The sequence below is a fragment of the Cibotium barometz genome, chromosome 48 (assembly GCF_041138505.1).
Source record: "Cibotium barometz isolate CiBa-2024 chromosome 48, ASM4113850v1, whole genome shotgun sequence".
Taxonomy (NCBI): domain Eukaryota; kingdom Viridiplantae; phylum Streptophyta; class Polypodiopsida; order Cyatheales; family Cibotiaceae; genus Cibotium; species Cibotium barometz.
The window spans coordinates 2,689,188-2,702,002 of record NC_141093.1 but is presented as its reverse complement, the minus strand read 5'-3'; the positions used below and the strand labels follow the sequence as shown (position 1 = coordinate 2,702,002).

General features: G+C 41.2%; 1 protein-coding gene across 1 annotated transcript; it reads right to left on the bottom strand.

Moving 5' to 3' along the window:
• Positions 1–2,933: 2,933 nt before the first annotated feature.
• LOC147610701 (uncharacterized) lies at positions 2,934–5,752 on the bottom strand. Its single transcript, XM_086785162.1, has one exon. The coding sequence runs from the start codon at positions 5,712–5,714 to the stop codon at positions 3,309–3,311; it is 2,406 nt and encodes an 801-aa protein (XP_086641288.1). The 5' UTR covers positions 5,715–5,752; the 3' UTR covers positions 2,934–3,308.
• Positions 5,753–12,815: the final 7,063 nt, after the last annotated feature.

The window sequence follows — 12,815 nt, the reverse complement described above, 5'->3', positions numbered from 1 at the left end:
ACATCTGATGAGAGCAATAGTTGACCACTTCTGCGTTTTTTAATGGGCGCATACTCACTATTTAGATCAATGTGCAGAGAGTACTTTCTCTTAATGCTTTCATGATTAGACTCTTTAATAGAATGAGTGTGTACATGGTTGTTCTCCATTGAAGTGTTTTAGAAATGAGTAAGTTGGATATGAGGCAGAGTGAAAGAATATGACTTGCTATGGTGAGAGAAGGCTTGCATTTGTCTTTTGAAATTGGAGATGAAGGTTCTCATTCTCTCCAAACTGTCTTCCATGCAATAACAACCTCTTGAACTAACTTTATTCTTGCAGTTTCGAATGTATCATTTCAAAGAAGGTTCCAACGAACTTTATGACAGTTGCCGCTTAGAAAAAGATTTACCTCTCTGGCTCAGAAACTACACTTTTACGACTTTTACGTTCTGTTTATTTTAACATTTCAAGATTTTTTCTAGAGAAAGAAAATAAGAATCGACGATTTTCTTACAAGACCCTACAAATGACCTCCAAAATGTCCTAATTTTGGGGTTGCCATCACATCCACCAAGGGTACAATAGCCATTCCATGGAGAAGATCAAGCATTGTGGTTCTTTTCCACCTGACTACACATACTACATAGCCAGTGGCTATAATCCATTGAAAAGATTGGGGTAGGAGAGAGAGCCTGAGCTCTTATACGCACACCACACTCACACAACAATGGATAAGACATAAACACAGATGAAAGGCTGAAATCTTCTTCCCGTTGCTCTCAAAAGAGGTCTACAAAAGATAAGGGAAGACCCAACATAAGCACTAGAGTACTATGTATAAGCGGTCCAACAATGGATAGTTTAGCCCCCTTATTGCCCATATCAAAGATGTTTGGGGCCTAGAACTCCTGGAGCTCCATCGTCAGGCCTTATTGAGACTACAAACATGGACACCATTCAAACATCCATCACAGATTTCTTTGAGCATCGCTATCGCAGATAACCAACCCAAGCAGAGAGACTGGACGAGACACCTGAACTCCCACAAGATTGTCCGTGGGACTCGAGGCCTCGCACATATTAAACTCGTCAAGAATCGGGCACAAACCCTTCAAAGAGCCCTTGAGATCCAGATCATCTGTCTATCCTCTCGCTAGGGCTTTATTTTTCAGATAGCATTGCATCCCACAGCTCACAGCTGTGCAAACTAAGTATCATTAATCCCACATCAACCACAATATAGGGAAAAGCATCTGACAAGCAGAGCTGAAAGCCCAGTCAGGAAACAACATAATCTGAAGAAACTGCCATCTCCTCTGACTACGGGAAGGAGGTCTTTTGGATGCTTTTATAGCAACACATTACTTGCCATTTTGTTGCCTCACAAAAAATTCAGGCTGTGTTTTTTTTGTTTTGAGGGAATAATCTCTCTACTACATTTAAGAACACCTTTACAAAGGGTTGGCATAGAAGCTCTTAGCAAAGGGAACTAAGAGCAAGCCCTTCCTGTAAGTGTACAGATGAAAAATGAAATACACAAGTAAAACTCCTTCCAAGTAGTGAGGCCTTCAGCATGTTCAACAATGAAGCAGATGCTGCTGACTGCATCTTCCAGAGATAGAAAACTTCAAAGGCTGAAAATTGCAAGACTTCTGTATGTGACAAGACAAAGTACAGGCTGCTATATTACTGGACTCAAGTACAGGATGCTGGACAATTGGGCACTTGACTATGTGCACCCCTCTTATGTATCAGCTGTGTTATTGGAAGCAAGGGTGTGCGATGGCTACTTCATATACATCACTGTTGGGATGCTTCACTTTCAGTATTGTGGCTGCTGCTGGGGCAGAGGTACATATGTGTTACTCCACTCAAGCTTTTGCAGCCTTCAAGCATGTGGGTGGTGCAACCTGCCAAACATTATTAACATGATGCTGCACTGATGCTAACAGCAAAGAAACATGAGATTAAAAAAGTTGAGCATCCAAACAGTACATGAGCAAGTATCAAGGCAAAGGCACTCATGAGATCATGTAGTGGACAAGGACTCCACAACCATCCCCCTATGTTGGTATGCTATCAGGAGTCTATGCACCTTTTTCTAGCAAGTTAAGCTGAGGGGATGTCACATGCACACACTCCTGTTAATGCAAGTAGCATTGACGTTAGAAGTAGATCTGCTAGTCATGCGTACTTTTGCATCATGCGGCATGCCACATTTTTGATTACTTTCACTTGAATCTCTCTCAGATTAAAAATTTAAAAACCTTCTGTCAACAACTAGCCAACTCAGCATCGTCACACCAAAGACACTTTCCACATAATGTAACTCACATATAATGTGTCAAAGCCTGCAGAACCCTAAATCAACCCCTCTAGTATAGCCAGCTCTAGTTGTAAGCCCCTCATTAACTCCGTTCAAACTAGAGTTGGACTCTGGTCTCAAGTTATCAGAGGATACAGCAAATAAAATGTCACATGCATACTTAATCCGGTAAAAACATGCCTTATCTTACTTGGTAAGTTGTCAGGAAGTGGAATTAACGTGCAACTGAAGTTGGACCTCTGAATTTGGATCTGTGAAGGTTCTCTCAGAGGGCAGGCTGAAGAGCTACATTTGCAGCCAACCAGCATCTGCATCCACCTGCCAGATTTTTGCTCCCAGACTTTCCCTAATCAATTGTCCAGTAGGTAGATGCAGTTGGTTTAAAAAGCAAGCACTTGTGGGCAGCCTATGCAAGCCAATGGCATTCTCTGAAAGTGTTAGGTTCTCTCTGTACAGCATCATAAGGTCATCAACTACCCCTTGGTTTCCCTTGACGTCATTTACCTCCAGCTCTTCGAAGCAAGTCACTGTACACCTTCATTCATGCATGTTAAACTGCGAATTTCAGCACCTAGCTCCTCTCATCCAATCACATACAAATAGTTTTTAAAACAAAAGAAAAGTCTAGGAAAAACAACTTCAGAAGGCCTTCAACATACAACTGTACAACTGAATCAGCTCCAGCTGTTGAACAAAAAGAATGGGCTCATTACAAAAACTATGTATAGTTTTGAGGATTACAAAGAAAATCGACTCAATATACAGCACAGCTTTAAAATCATGTTGATTGCAGATGTGCCCTCCTCTTGGGCTCCCATTTCCTAGGGAGAATTCAGCAAGTTCGTAAACATGGTTCATTCAACTGTATACATCCATTTTGCTCAGGTGCTGCATACCACCATTCTCGACATTTGTGAAGCCTTTACATCCCAATCCCTGGTTGAAATGCCATTCCCAAAAAGTTTTGAAGCTTCGAGTAACTTGCCCTGCTTATGCCACCCTACGAGGAGACCAAAGAGGCTTGCAGTGAGTCCTTTATCATCCTCCTGAGTATTTTCAGGATCCTCAAGTCACACCCACTTGCCACGATATCTTCCAAGAGCTTCCAAGCTTCATCTGTCTTACCCTGCTTACACAGACCTCCAATCAAAGTAGTGTACGTCACAAGACTTGGCCTGAGCCCCTTCTCTTTCATTGCTGAGAAAGTAGACAGCGCAAAATCTGTTCTTCTGATTGTGAGATAACCATCCATCAATATTGTATAAGTTACCAGATCAGGATCACACCTGTAGTTGGTCATTTCCTCAATGAGTTCTAAAGCCTTGTCAATGTTTCCCCCCTTACAAAGCCCCTTTAGAACTGAATTGTACGTCACCACATTCGGAATGCAACCTGTTCTCCCTATTCCTTCGTAAGTGGACATTGCCTGCTCCACCCTTCCTGCACTAAAGAGGCCATCAATCAGCGAGCTGTAAATATGATTGTTAGGTTTATAGCCCTTCATTATCATTTCTTCTAGAAGGTCCAAAGCTTCCTCTACTCTGCCTTTCTTGCATAGCCAATTCATAACCGTGGAGTAAGTCACCACGCTGGGATCGTTACCCTTTCCCAACATCTTCTTGATGGTTGCAAGGGCAACACCCACACGGCCTGCCTTGAAAAGCCCATCCACTAAAGTGGTGTAGGTAATGGTGTTTGGATTGTGCCCTTTCTTGAACATCTCCTCCAACACTTCCAAAGCTTCATCTGTTTTCCCAATTTTGCACAGCCCATTGATAAGAGTGTTGTATGTCACCACATTGATATCACATCCCTTCTCTTTCATCCTTTGAAAAATTTGGATGCCCATTTCTGCTCTGCCCAGTTTGAACAGGCTGTCCATCAACTTGTTCTGCATTGTCGTATGGGGATCAATACCCTTGCCAATCATTTCATCTAGAACTTCCACTGCATCGTCTATCCTGCCATCCTTTACTAAACCGTTGATAAGCGTGCTGTATGTGATGTCATCAGGATCACAGCACTGTTCTTTCATCTCAGCAAAAATGGACACAGCTCTGTCACCCCTGCCTGCCTTGAAAATGCCATCTATTAATCCGTTGTACGTTCTGATATCTGCACCTGACCCCTCACGTGAGATCTCACCCAAAAACAACAATGCTTCATCAATTTTTCCCTCCCTGCACAGCCAGCTGATCAGAATATTGTGAGTCACCACGTCAGGCGTGCTTCCCTTTTCCTTCATTGCTCCGTACATCAAGATAGCTGTCGTTGCTTTACCCTTCCTTAGGAGAGCATGAATCAAGGTGTTGTAAATCTTCCTACCTGGATCACATCCTGCATGGGTCATTACCTCCAAAAAAGCCACAGATTTTTCTGGTTTTCCCATCTTAGCAAATCCATATATTAGCAACCTGTAGGTGACGACATTGGGGGCACACCCAATTTGTAGCATTTCTTCTAGGGTCTCCAAAGCGCTGGCTTCATTGCCTGCTTTGAGGAAAGCATCAATCAAAGCATGGAAAATGTACCTGTTGGGGGCACATTCTCTATCGATCATATCATCAAGGAGTGCTCTGGCCCTGACCAGGTCCCCATTCTTGCAGAGGGCTATGATGAGGACAGCATAGCTCATACTGTCAGGGGAGCATCCGCTCTCAAGCATCTCCACAAAAGCCGAGATGGCATCATTCACCCTGTGTGCAGAGACAAGCATGGTGATGTACTCTTTGTACGTCTGGGAGGAGGGTTTACAGTTGTGATCCCTCATGGAGAGAAAGGTCTTGATGGCAGCCCCAACCATGCCAGCACAGCCATAGCTTCTGATGAGAACATTGAAGGGCGTATCTGTGAGGGAATAACCAAGCTTTTTCATGCGCTCGATGATGCGCCAGATGAGCTGAAACTCTTCGGCTTGCCCAAGAATGTCAATGAGGGCATGATATGTGTTGAGGTCATGGACAAAGTGGGGCAGCTCATCAGCCCACTCGAAGAGCTGAAGGGCGAGGTCAGGATCCAAGGTCATCTTGAGGAGCTCGCAGAATAGGCGGGGCTGCAGGTGCGAACCCAGCATGGCAAGAGCCGCTTCGAGTCGCGGGCTCCAGCATGCATCCTCCTGCAGGATGGACTGTACGGCCTGGGCTTTCTTAGACAGGGGGACTGAAATGCTGTGGTGTTGCTGCAGGCGCGGCCCCTTGAGGGGTCCCTGATGAAGAAGAAGCTCCTCCTGGTGCTGCAGCAGCTGCTGCTGTTGCTGTTGCTGGAGGAACGCCCTCCTGATGAAGAAAACAAAGCGAGGGTGCTCGGTCGAGCGCAGCGTGGAGGAGAGGATTGGGTTGTGAAGGAGATGGGACTGTTGGTGCTCGTCTTGGGTGGTTGCTCGCTGGCTGAAATTGGAGGATGACATAGCTCCCTGCTGCTGCTATTTGATAGGATCACATATCTCCTTTGAATGCCAAAATGTGTCCGCGAGTTTTCATATTCGAAGCGCCACGTGGAGTCATTCGATTTGGTCGAGTCATTTGATTGGCTTTGTTTTTATTGGGCACAAAAAAAAAAAGAGGAGTTTTTTTTGTTCCCTCCACGATTATATGTATGTATATGTATTTATGTGTGAACATGGTGACATTTCACTAGTCAAAGAGGAGTTAAATGAAGATCCTCAGGTGTCAAGAAATCACAAGATCAAAGAGGAGATGGGAACGAAGATCCTCATGTGTCACAAGAGTCGAAAGCTTGGGGGAAATCCCAAGGGAGAAGAGCAAGCTTATTGGCAAGATTATTGGGAGAAGAGCAAGCTTGTTGAATGGGATTTCGCCTTGGCAGAAATCCCAAGGGAGAAAAACAAGCTTGTTGGATGGGAGAAGCAAAAACAGATCTATGAGAGGAAGCCACCAGGATGGTGCAAGACAGAACACAAGGTGACATTCAGAAGCTTGTGGAAGTTCAAAATGGACAATGGGCTCCAACTAGCAATTAACGAAGCTAGGAAAGGCCACCTTGGACCGAGTAGATGTTGAAGGAAGGCAATAAATTCTAGATGAGAGTAGTGGAAATAGAAGCATCATGCCAGGAGACCCAAAGAAAAGAAAGAAGAAGATTCTAGGAAACATGGACATAAGAAGGCCTAGTAGTATGATATGTGGGAAGACGTAAAGGAGATAAATTTGAATATGAAATTGGATCAGTTGTCATGCCTAGTTCCAAATTATCGGACACATCTTAGTAGATATGGAGAAGATTGCACAAGCTAATCCCCATAACGAAAAGGTGGGTGATGTCACCTAACTTTTAAGGTCCAAGCCAATCGAGGTGGTCTCATAAGTAACAGTGCAACTGTAGGGAAGAACCAAAGAAGTGGTCTTAGATGGTGGTTCAAGAGTGAATATTCTCTTGGACATCATCGGTAGGGAGTTGGTAATCATAGTCGGCCCCGCTGTGAATTGAGATGGTGGATCAGAGTAGAGTGAATTGTCTCATTTTAGACTGAGGGTTGGGCATTCAGATAGTGGGATGCGACTTCTCGACAATCTTCATTATGTTAAAGATGGAAGATATTTCTTGATCTTATTTGACCTTATTGGGACACGACAGGACAAGATCAAGCACAACTAGGCTATGGATCATATTACCATTAAGGTAACAGTTTAAGTCAAGTGTTACAATAGTCCGTCAGACCAATCTGTGCACATAAGAGCTAAATTTGTTGGAAGGAGTTGGTGTGGATGAGGAAGATGAGATCCTCAGGAAAGTCTACATCTAGTATCTTGGTTTGAAGTGACATGGAATGGATAGTATATCGATATATACTCTAATAGTTGATCAACATATATCACCGCATGTAGCTGTGCCTTACGGCATCAAAGCCTTAGTTTCTAGAGTGTAAGAAGCTAAAGAAACGAAGTGTACCCACCAGTTGAAAAACGAGGATGAGCTTATAGAAGATATGAAGGGGCTAGATCCTCAGTTTTATCAACATCACATCAATCTAAATGAAGATGTAGTTTTAGTTACAACAAACAAATGAAGGAGAAAATAGATAAGCTCTATTGAATGCAACCAATTAGCTGGTTATCATTCATAGTGATTGTCTGAAAGAAGAGTACCAAAGAAGAATGTGAAGTTGCGAGTCTCTGTGGATTACAAGAAGCTGAATGCAAGCAAACCAAGACTAATTCATCCACACTCTCATTCATAGGTTCTTTTCTAGATATTGTACCAAGCCATGAGATGTATTCTTTCCTTGACATTTTCAATGGCTATAATGAAGTCTTGATGACAGATCTAGAAGATCGAGAGAAGATTGCCTTCATGATAGAGTGGAGAGCTTTGGGAGCTTTTTGAGAAGAATGCTAGTGCAAGGGGGGGGCGGAGAGAGAGAGAGAGAGAGAGAGAGAGAGAGAGAGAGAGAGAGAGAGAGAGAGAGGTGAGCTTGAGCTCCTTGCAAGCAAACTTCTTCACACACACACACACGAGAGCACATAGAGGTGGTCTAGGAGGATGTAGCATAAAAATCAAAGACACAGAGAAAGAAGAGATGCATGGAAGCATGCAAGTCTGGTGATGCCCCTCCCACCCCTAAATCAATCATTCCTCCAATATGAATAACAATTTATTGAAGCAAAGCTGTTGGGCATGCCAAGTGTTGATCCATGAGATCCACCTTTACCGAAAGTGCCACAAAACCTCATGAAGGTGGTCAACCACCCCTTAACAAACTTTGACAAAGCTAGTCCAACTGCATGGCAAACCATAATGCCACCACTACTAGCTACCCATGTACCCACTTCTGTGTACCCCCTGTAGTCATTAGGGCAGTAAATTGTTAGGATCTCGAATGTAACTGACAGACAACATAGACATATAAGAAACATGTACAAACTGAGAGCAAGGGAGAGAGTGATACAGTGAGAGAGTTGAGAAAAGTGAATAATGAGAAGATAACTGGCTAGTGGACCATTCAGAGAGTTGAGAATAATAGCTAATAGTGAGTAGATAGCTAGCTAGTGAACCATTCAGAGAGACCCTCCCTCTCTCACTCACTCCATAGTGCATATAATACAGTGAGAGAGTTGAGAATAGTGAGTAGTGAGCAAACCATGTCTTACATCTAATAATTGGGAAAGAGTGATACAATAAGAGAGTTGAGAATAGCGAATAGTGAGCAAACCATGTCTTACATCTAATAATTGTGAAGAGATAGTGATACAGTGAGAGAGTTGAGAATAGCAAGTGAATAGTGAGCAAATAGCTCTAGCTAGTGGACCATGCAGAGAGTTGAGAATAGCAAATAGTGAGTAGATGGCTAGCTAGTGGACCATTAGAGAGACTCTCCCTATCTCACTCAATCCATAGTGCATATGATATAGTAAGAGAATTGAGAATAGCAAATAGTGAGCAGATAGCTGACTAGTGGACCATGTCTTACATAGATGTAATAATTGGGAGAGAGTGGTACAGTGAGAGAGTTGAGAATAGCGAATAGTGAGCAAATAACTAGCTAGTGGACCATTCAAAGAGACTCTCCTTCTCTCACTCACTCCATAGTATATATGATACAATGATGTATATCATCTCTCTTGTGACCTTGTCTTACATATAATAGTATAATCCTATGCATCTACTTACTATGTAAATTTCTTTCATTGCATCTGCTTAGTTATTTTAGTAGTCTATCAGCACACTTCTCCAAGTGTGTTTGTGCATCGAACCTCACCGTTTGACTAGAGAGCCTATGCTTTGGGCATCCAAGCATTACCGGATCCATCCTAATCAGTGGGCCATTTATCTTATTGTGTCGATTGATCCCCAACACTTTTCAAGGAGAACGACATTAGGGATAGTAGGAATGTGCACTATCATATCTTATGGAGGAGCCTTCTTTCATCGGTGAAGCAAAATCATAATGTATGTTAATGTGACTGGTTCACATAAAGTGGTTTCATGAGACAAGTTTATAGTGACACTAGTTTTTTTATATATGTATTTGTGAGACAAGTTATTGGAGATTGTAGGATTATTGTGAGTAGAAATTACTACAAGTTCTGTTCTGTATATAGAATATTGTATTTTGTGCATGTGAAAGTATATTAGGACATTTTGGAGGTCATTTAGAGGGCCTTTTAAAAGAGAGAGAAAATAGAAGCCCACCAATCAGCAAAAGAGGCCAATATAACGTTGGAAAACAACTAAATGAATATAAAAATCCATTAAAAAAGTTTATAGTATATTCAAAAACTGCCATTTTCATCTTAAAAGTAGTACCTTTTTGAAGAAGATAATTGCCAATGACATTAAAGAGGCCTGGCAAAGTACAAAGAAGGAGGGAAAAATATTATAGAGGAGGGAAAAATTTGAATGCTTCTTCACATTTGCTCTCCTTACTATTAGCCTATTCTTCTCTCTTTTTTTAGAAATTCTCTCTCACTCTTTGACCCAGGTGCAAACAGGAAGGAGAAAGCTTTCAGCCTATTCTTCTTCTTCTCTTTTTTTTCCAAAAATTGAGCCAAGAAGGAGAAAGATTTCAGAATAAAGACTTCAAGGTAGAGCTTGGGAAAACAAATTTCAGGAGGTTCTTGTGTAGCTTATTCCTTCTTATGTTTGCATTCTCTCATTCAAGTGTTCAATGTTTTTTGTGCGCAGATGTGCATCCCTCCTCCTATGAAGAGTGGCAAAAGTAATTAAGTGCAAAATTAGGGAAGAAGTGCAAGAAGCCTTGCGGAGGCAAGTATTCTTCTAATTGACCACTTCTACACTCTGTTGGTCATTGGAAGGGAGTATACCTACACATGTATTCTTTCTTATGATCACTTCTACTCTCTGAGGTATACCCACACAAGTAGTGACAATTGTCTTGTACATGCCAATAACAATTTTTGTGGAGCTATTCAATGTTTTTTAGGTGGAAAGTGCAAAGTAAATATTTCTTTGTAGAAATTTAGAGGGTACTTCTCAAACCATTTGATGAGAGCTGGGATAGGAAAGTATATATGATTGCATAGCAACAAAGACATTTTGATTTTATTATATATGGTATAAATGTCATTTTGGAGCACACATCTTGATTTTATTATATATGGTATAAATGTCATTTTGGAGCACACATCTTGCTGATAGGCATTTCACTCTTTATCTATAATAACCTTGTTCCAAAATTAATCCCTCTCTAACCTTGTTGCAACAGGCACTTATTAGAACAAATTTATTATGTACTCCCTTCTATTTTTTGTAACAAAACAATTATATACTCTAGCTTTGATCCACCATAATCAATAGTGTTATGTACACACATATGAAGAGTTCTGTACATATGGCACTGATCAAAGCTTCCAAATAAGGCTGAAGGATTTGTTCCAAATAAACATCACCTTCATCTCACTCAAAAGACTAACTCACCCAAATTCTCTTCCTAAATAATTACTCCATGTGAATTATCTTCCTAAATTATCTTATGACGTGCTCTTTAACCTTTACAAAATCCAGGAAATTACTGAGGTTAGAAGATTGCAAACTTCCTCATACTTAAAACATTAAAAAATTAATACATTACAAACTTCCTCGTACTTAAAATTATACAAAAAGGCAAGAAAATCAATTTATCCAACATATAGTATGATAGCCAATTGGCACAAAAACACCCCTCTAGGTGAATCCAAATACCAACATCTCTCTCTCTCTCTCTCTCTCTCTCTCTCTCTCTCTCTCTCTCTCAACATAAATGCTAGCTCTAACTCTCCCTCTCTCTACGAACATGAATGCTGCACTCCTCTCTCTCTCTCTCTCTCTCTCTCTCTCTCTCTCTCTCTATGAACATGATGTTAACCCTAACCCTAATCCTAAAAATACTAGCTTCTTTGCCCTAACCCTAAACCTACACCTAACCTTAACTCTAGCCCTAACAATATCAACTTCCCTTGCCCTCCCTCAACCCATCATGAAGATGTCATCATGATGACATCAGTAAATTTTACTTGCAATCATCATGATGACATCAACAAATAGTACTTACAATCATCACCCAACTTTATTCATCATAAATTCACACGGGCACACATGCTTGAGCCAGTGGTTAAAAGACGAACTTACATATTACACGGGCACACATGCTTGAGCCAGTGGGGTTAAAAGATGAACTTACATATTACACGGGAACACACGCTTGAGCCCTGGTTAAAATTACACACACTCCTTTGTCAACACAGCCACTTTATCAACACACCATCCTTTGTTGCTAACAGTGAGGTAGTGTAAAAACTATGGAAAAATCACCTTTCATGTGCACGTAGGAGGTATTAGACTTTATGAAGCTTTTCGAGCCCCTCCAACACCTGGTGCCCCCTCAATCATTGGAAAAGAGACTAAACAGAATAAAAGTGCTCAAAATTTTGCAAGGTTTGTAACTAGCCCTTTTGGAGGTAAGCCTTTCTCCTTGTTCCATAACTCAGTGGTCAACTTAGTGCTTTACTCGTGGTTCCATAGAAAGCCTAACTAAGTGCTTAACTCAATGGTTGCATAGGAAAGCCTAACTCATTGCTTTCTCTTTGCACGAGAAAAGAGAAGTTGCAAAAGCTAACAAACAGGCCCTATAGAGAATTGCTGAGCCAAAATATGAGTGACCAAAGGATAGCCCAAGCTGAAGAGTGGCTAAAGAACGAGGTTAGGGATGCAAAACTGGTGTATCACATAATATATAGAAAGGAGGGACTTGAGTACAGTGAATGCTTTGGCAAAGATGCTAAAATCTCTGCTCAACTTAGGAAAGTAGTAGCTTTGAAAGACTCTTTTTAAGGGATAGTCTCCCACTTTTGACATCTAGGTTTTGATTAGTTAGGCTTCTTTTTGAAAAGCCATTCTGTAATATATCTCTCATTTAGGACCTTGGGATGGTCACTTTTGACAAGTTAGGCTTCTTTTAAAAAAAGCCATTTTGTAATATCTCTCTCTTTTTATGCTGATAATATAAAAATATGCCCTTATGTCCTTCTCACTCTTATTATGTACAGAAAAAAAATGATCTTTGCTTGAGTCTCTCTCTCTCTCTCTCTCTCTCTCTCTCTCTCTCTCTCTCTCCTGTATCATATGCTTAGTACCACAACTACATATTCAGGAGATGTAGCATATGTCAATTTGAGTGCCTCTAACCACATGACTAGCCATGGTGAGTGGTTCAGAGAATTAAAGGATTGGGGAAAAACAAGTTATGTAGAAATAGGCGATGATGCAAGACACCCTATTATGCATGCTGGGAAAGTTCCTTTGTATATGCAAGATGACAAAATGAAGTAGTGTGTTGTTGCTGTGCTTCATTTGCCAAACATAACAAAGAACCTATGTTTTTTGTTGGGAAAATGATTGAGCAAGGTCTACAAGTGAGGTTTAACCCTCATGGTGGATGTTATATAAAAGAGTTAAATAACCAATGTCACTTAGTTACAAAACGAAAATGGAGTTGGCAAAATGTTCACATTGAGTGTAAGCATGCTTGAAGTGAAGAGAAAACAGAGTTGGC

Excerpts from the sequence above, each read along its gene's own strand:
- LOC147610701 (XM_086785162.1), bottom strand. The coding sequence starts at position 5,714 with ATGTCATCCTCCAATTTCAGCCAGCGAGCAACCACCCAAGACGAGCAC.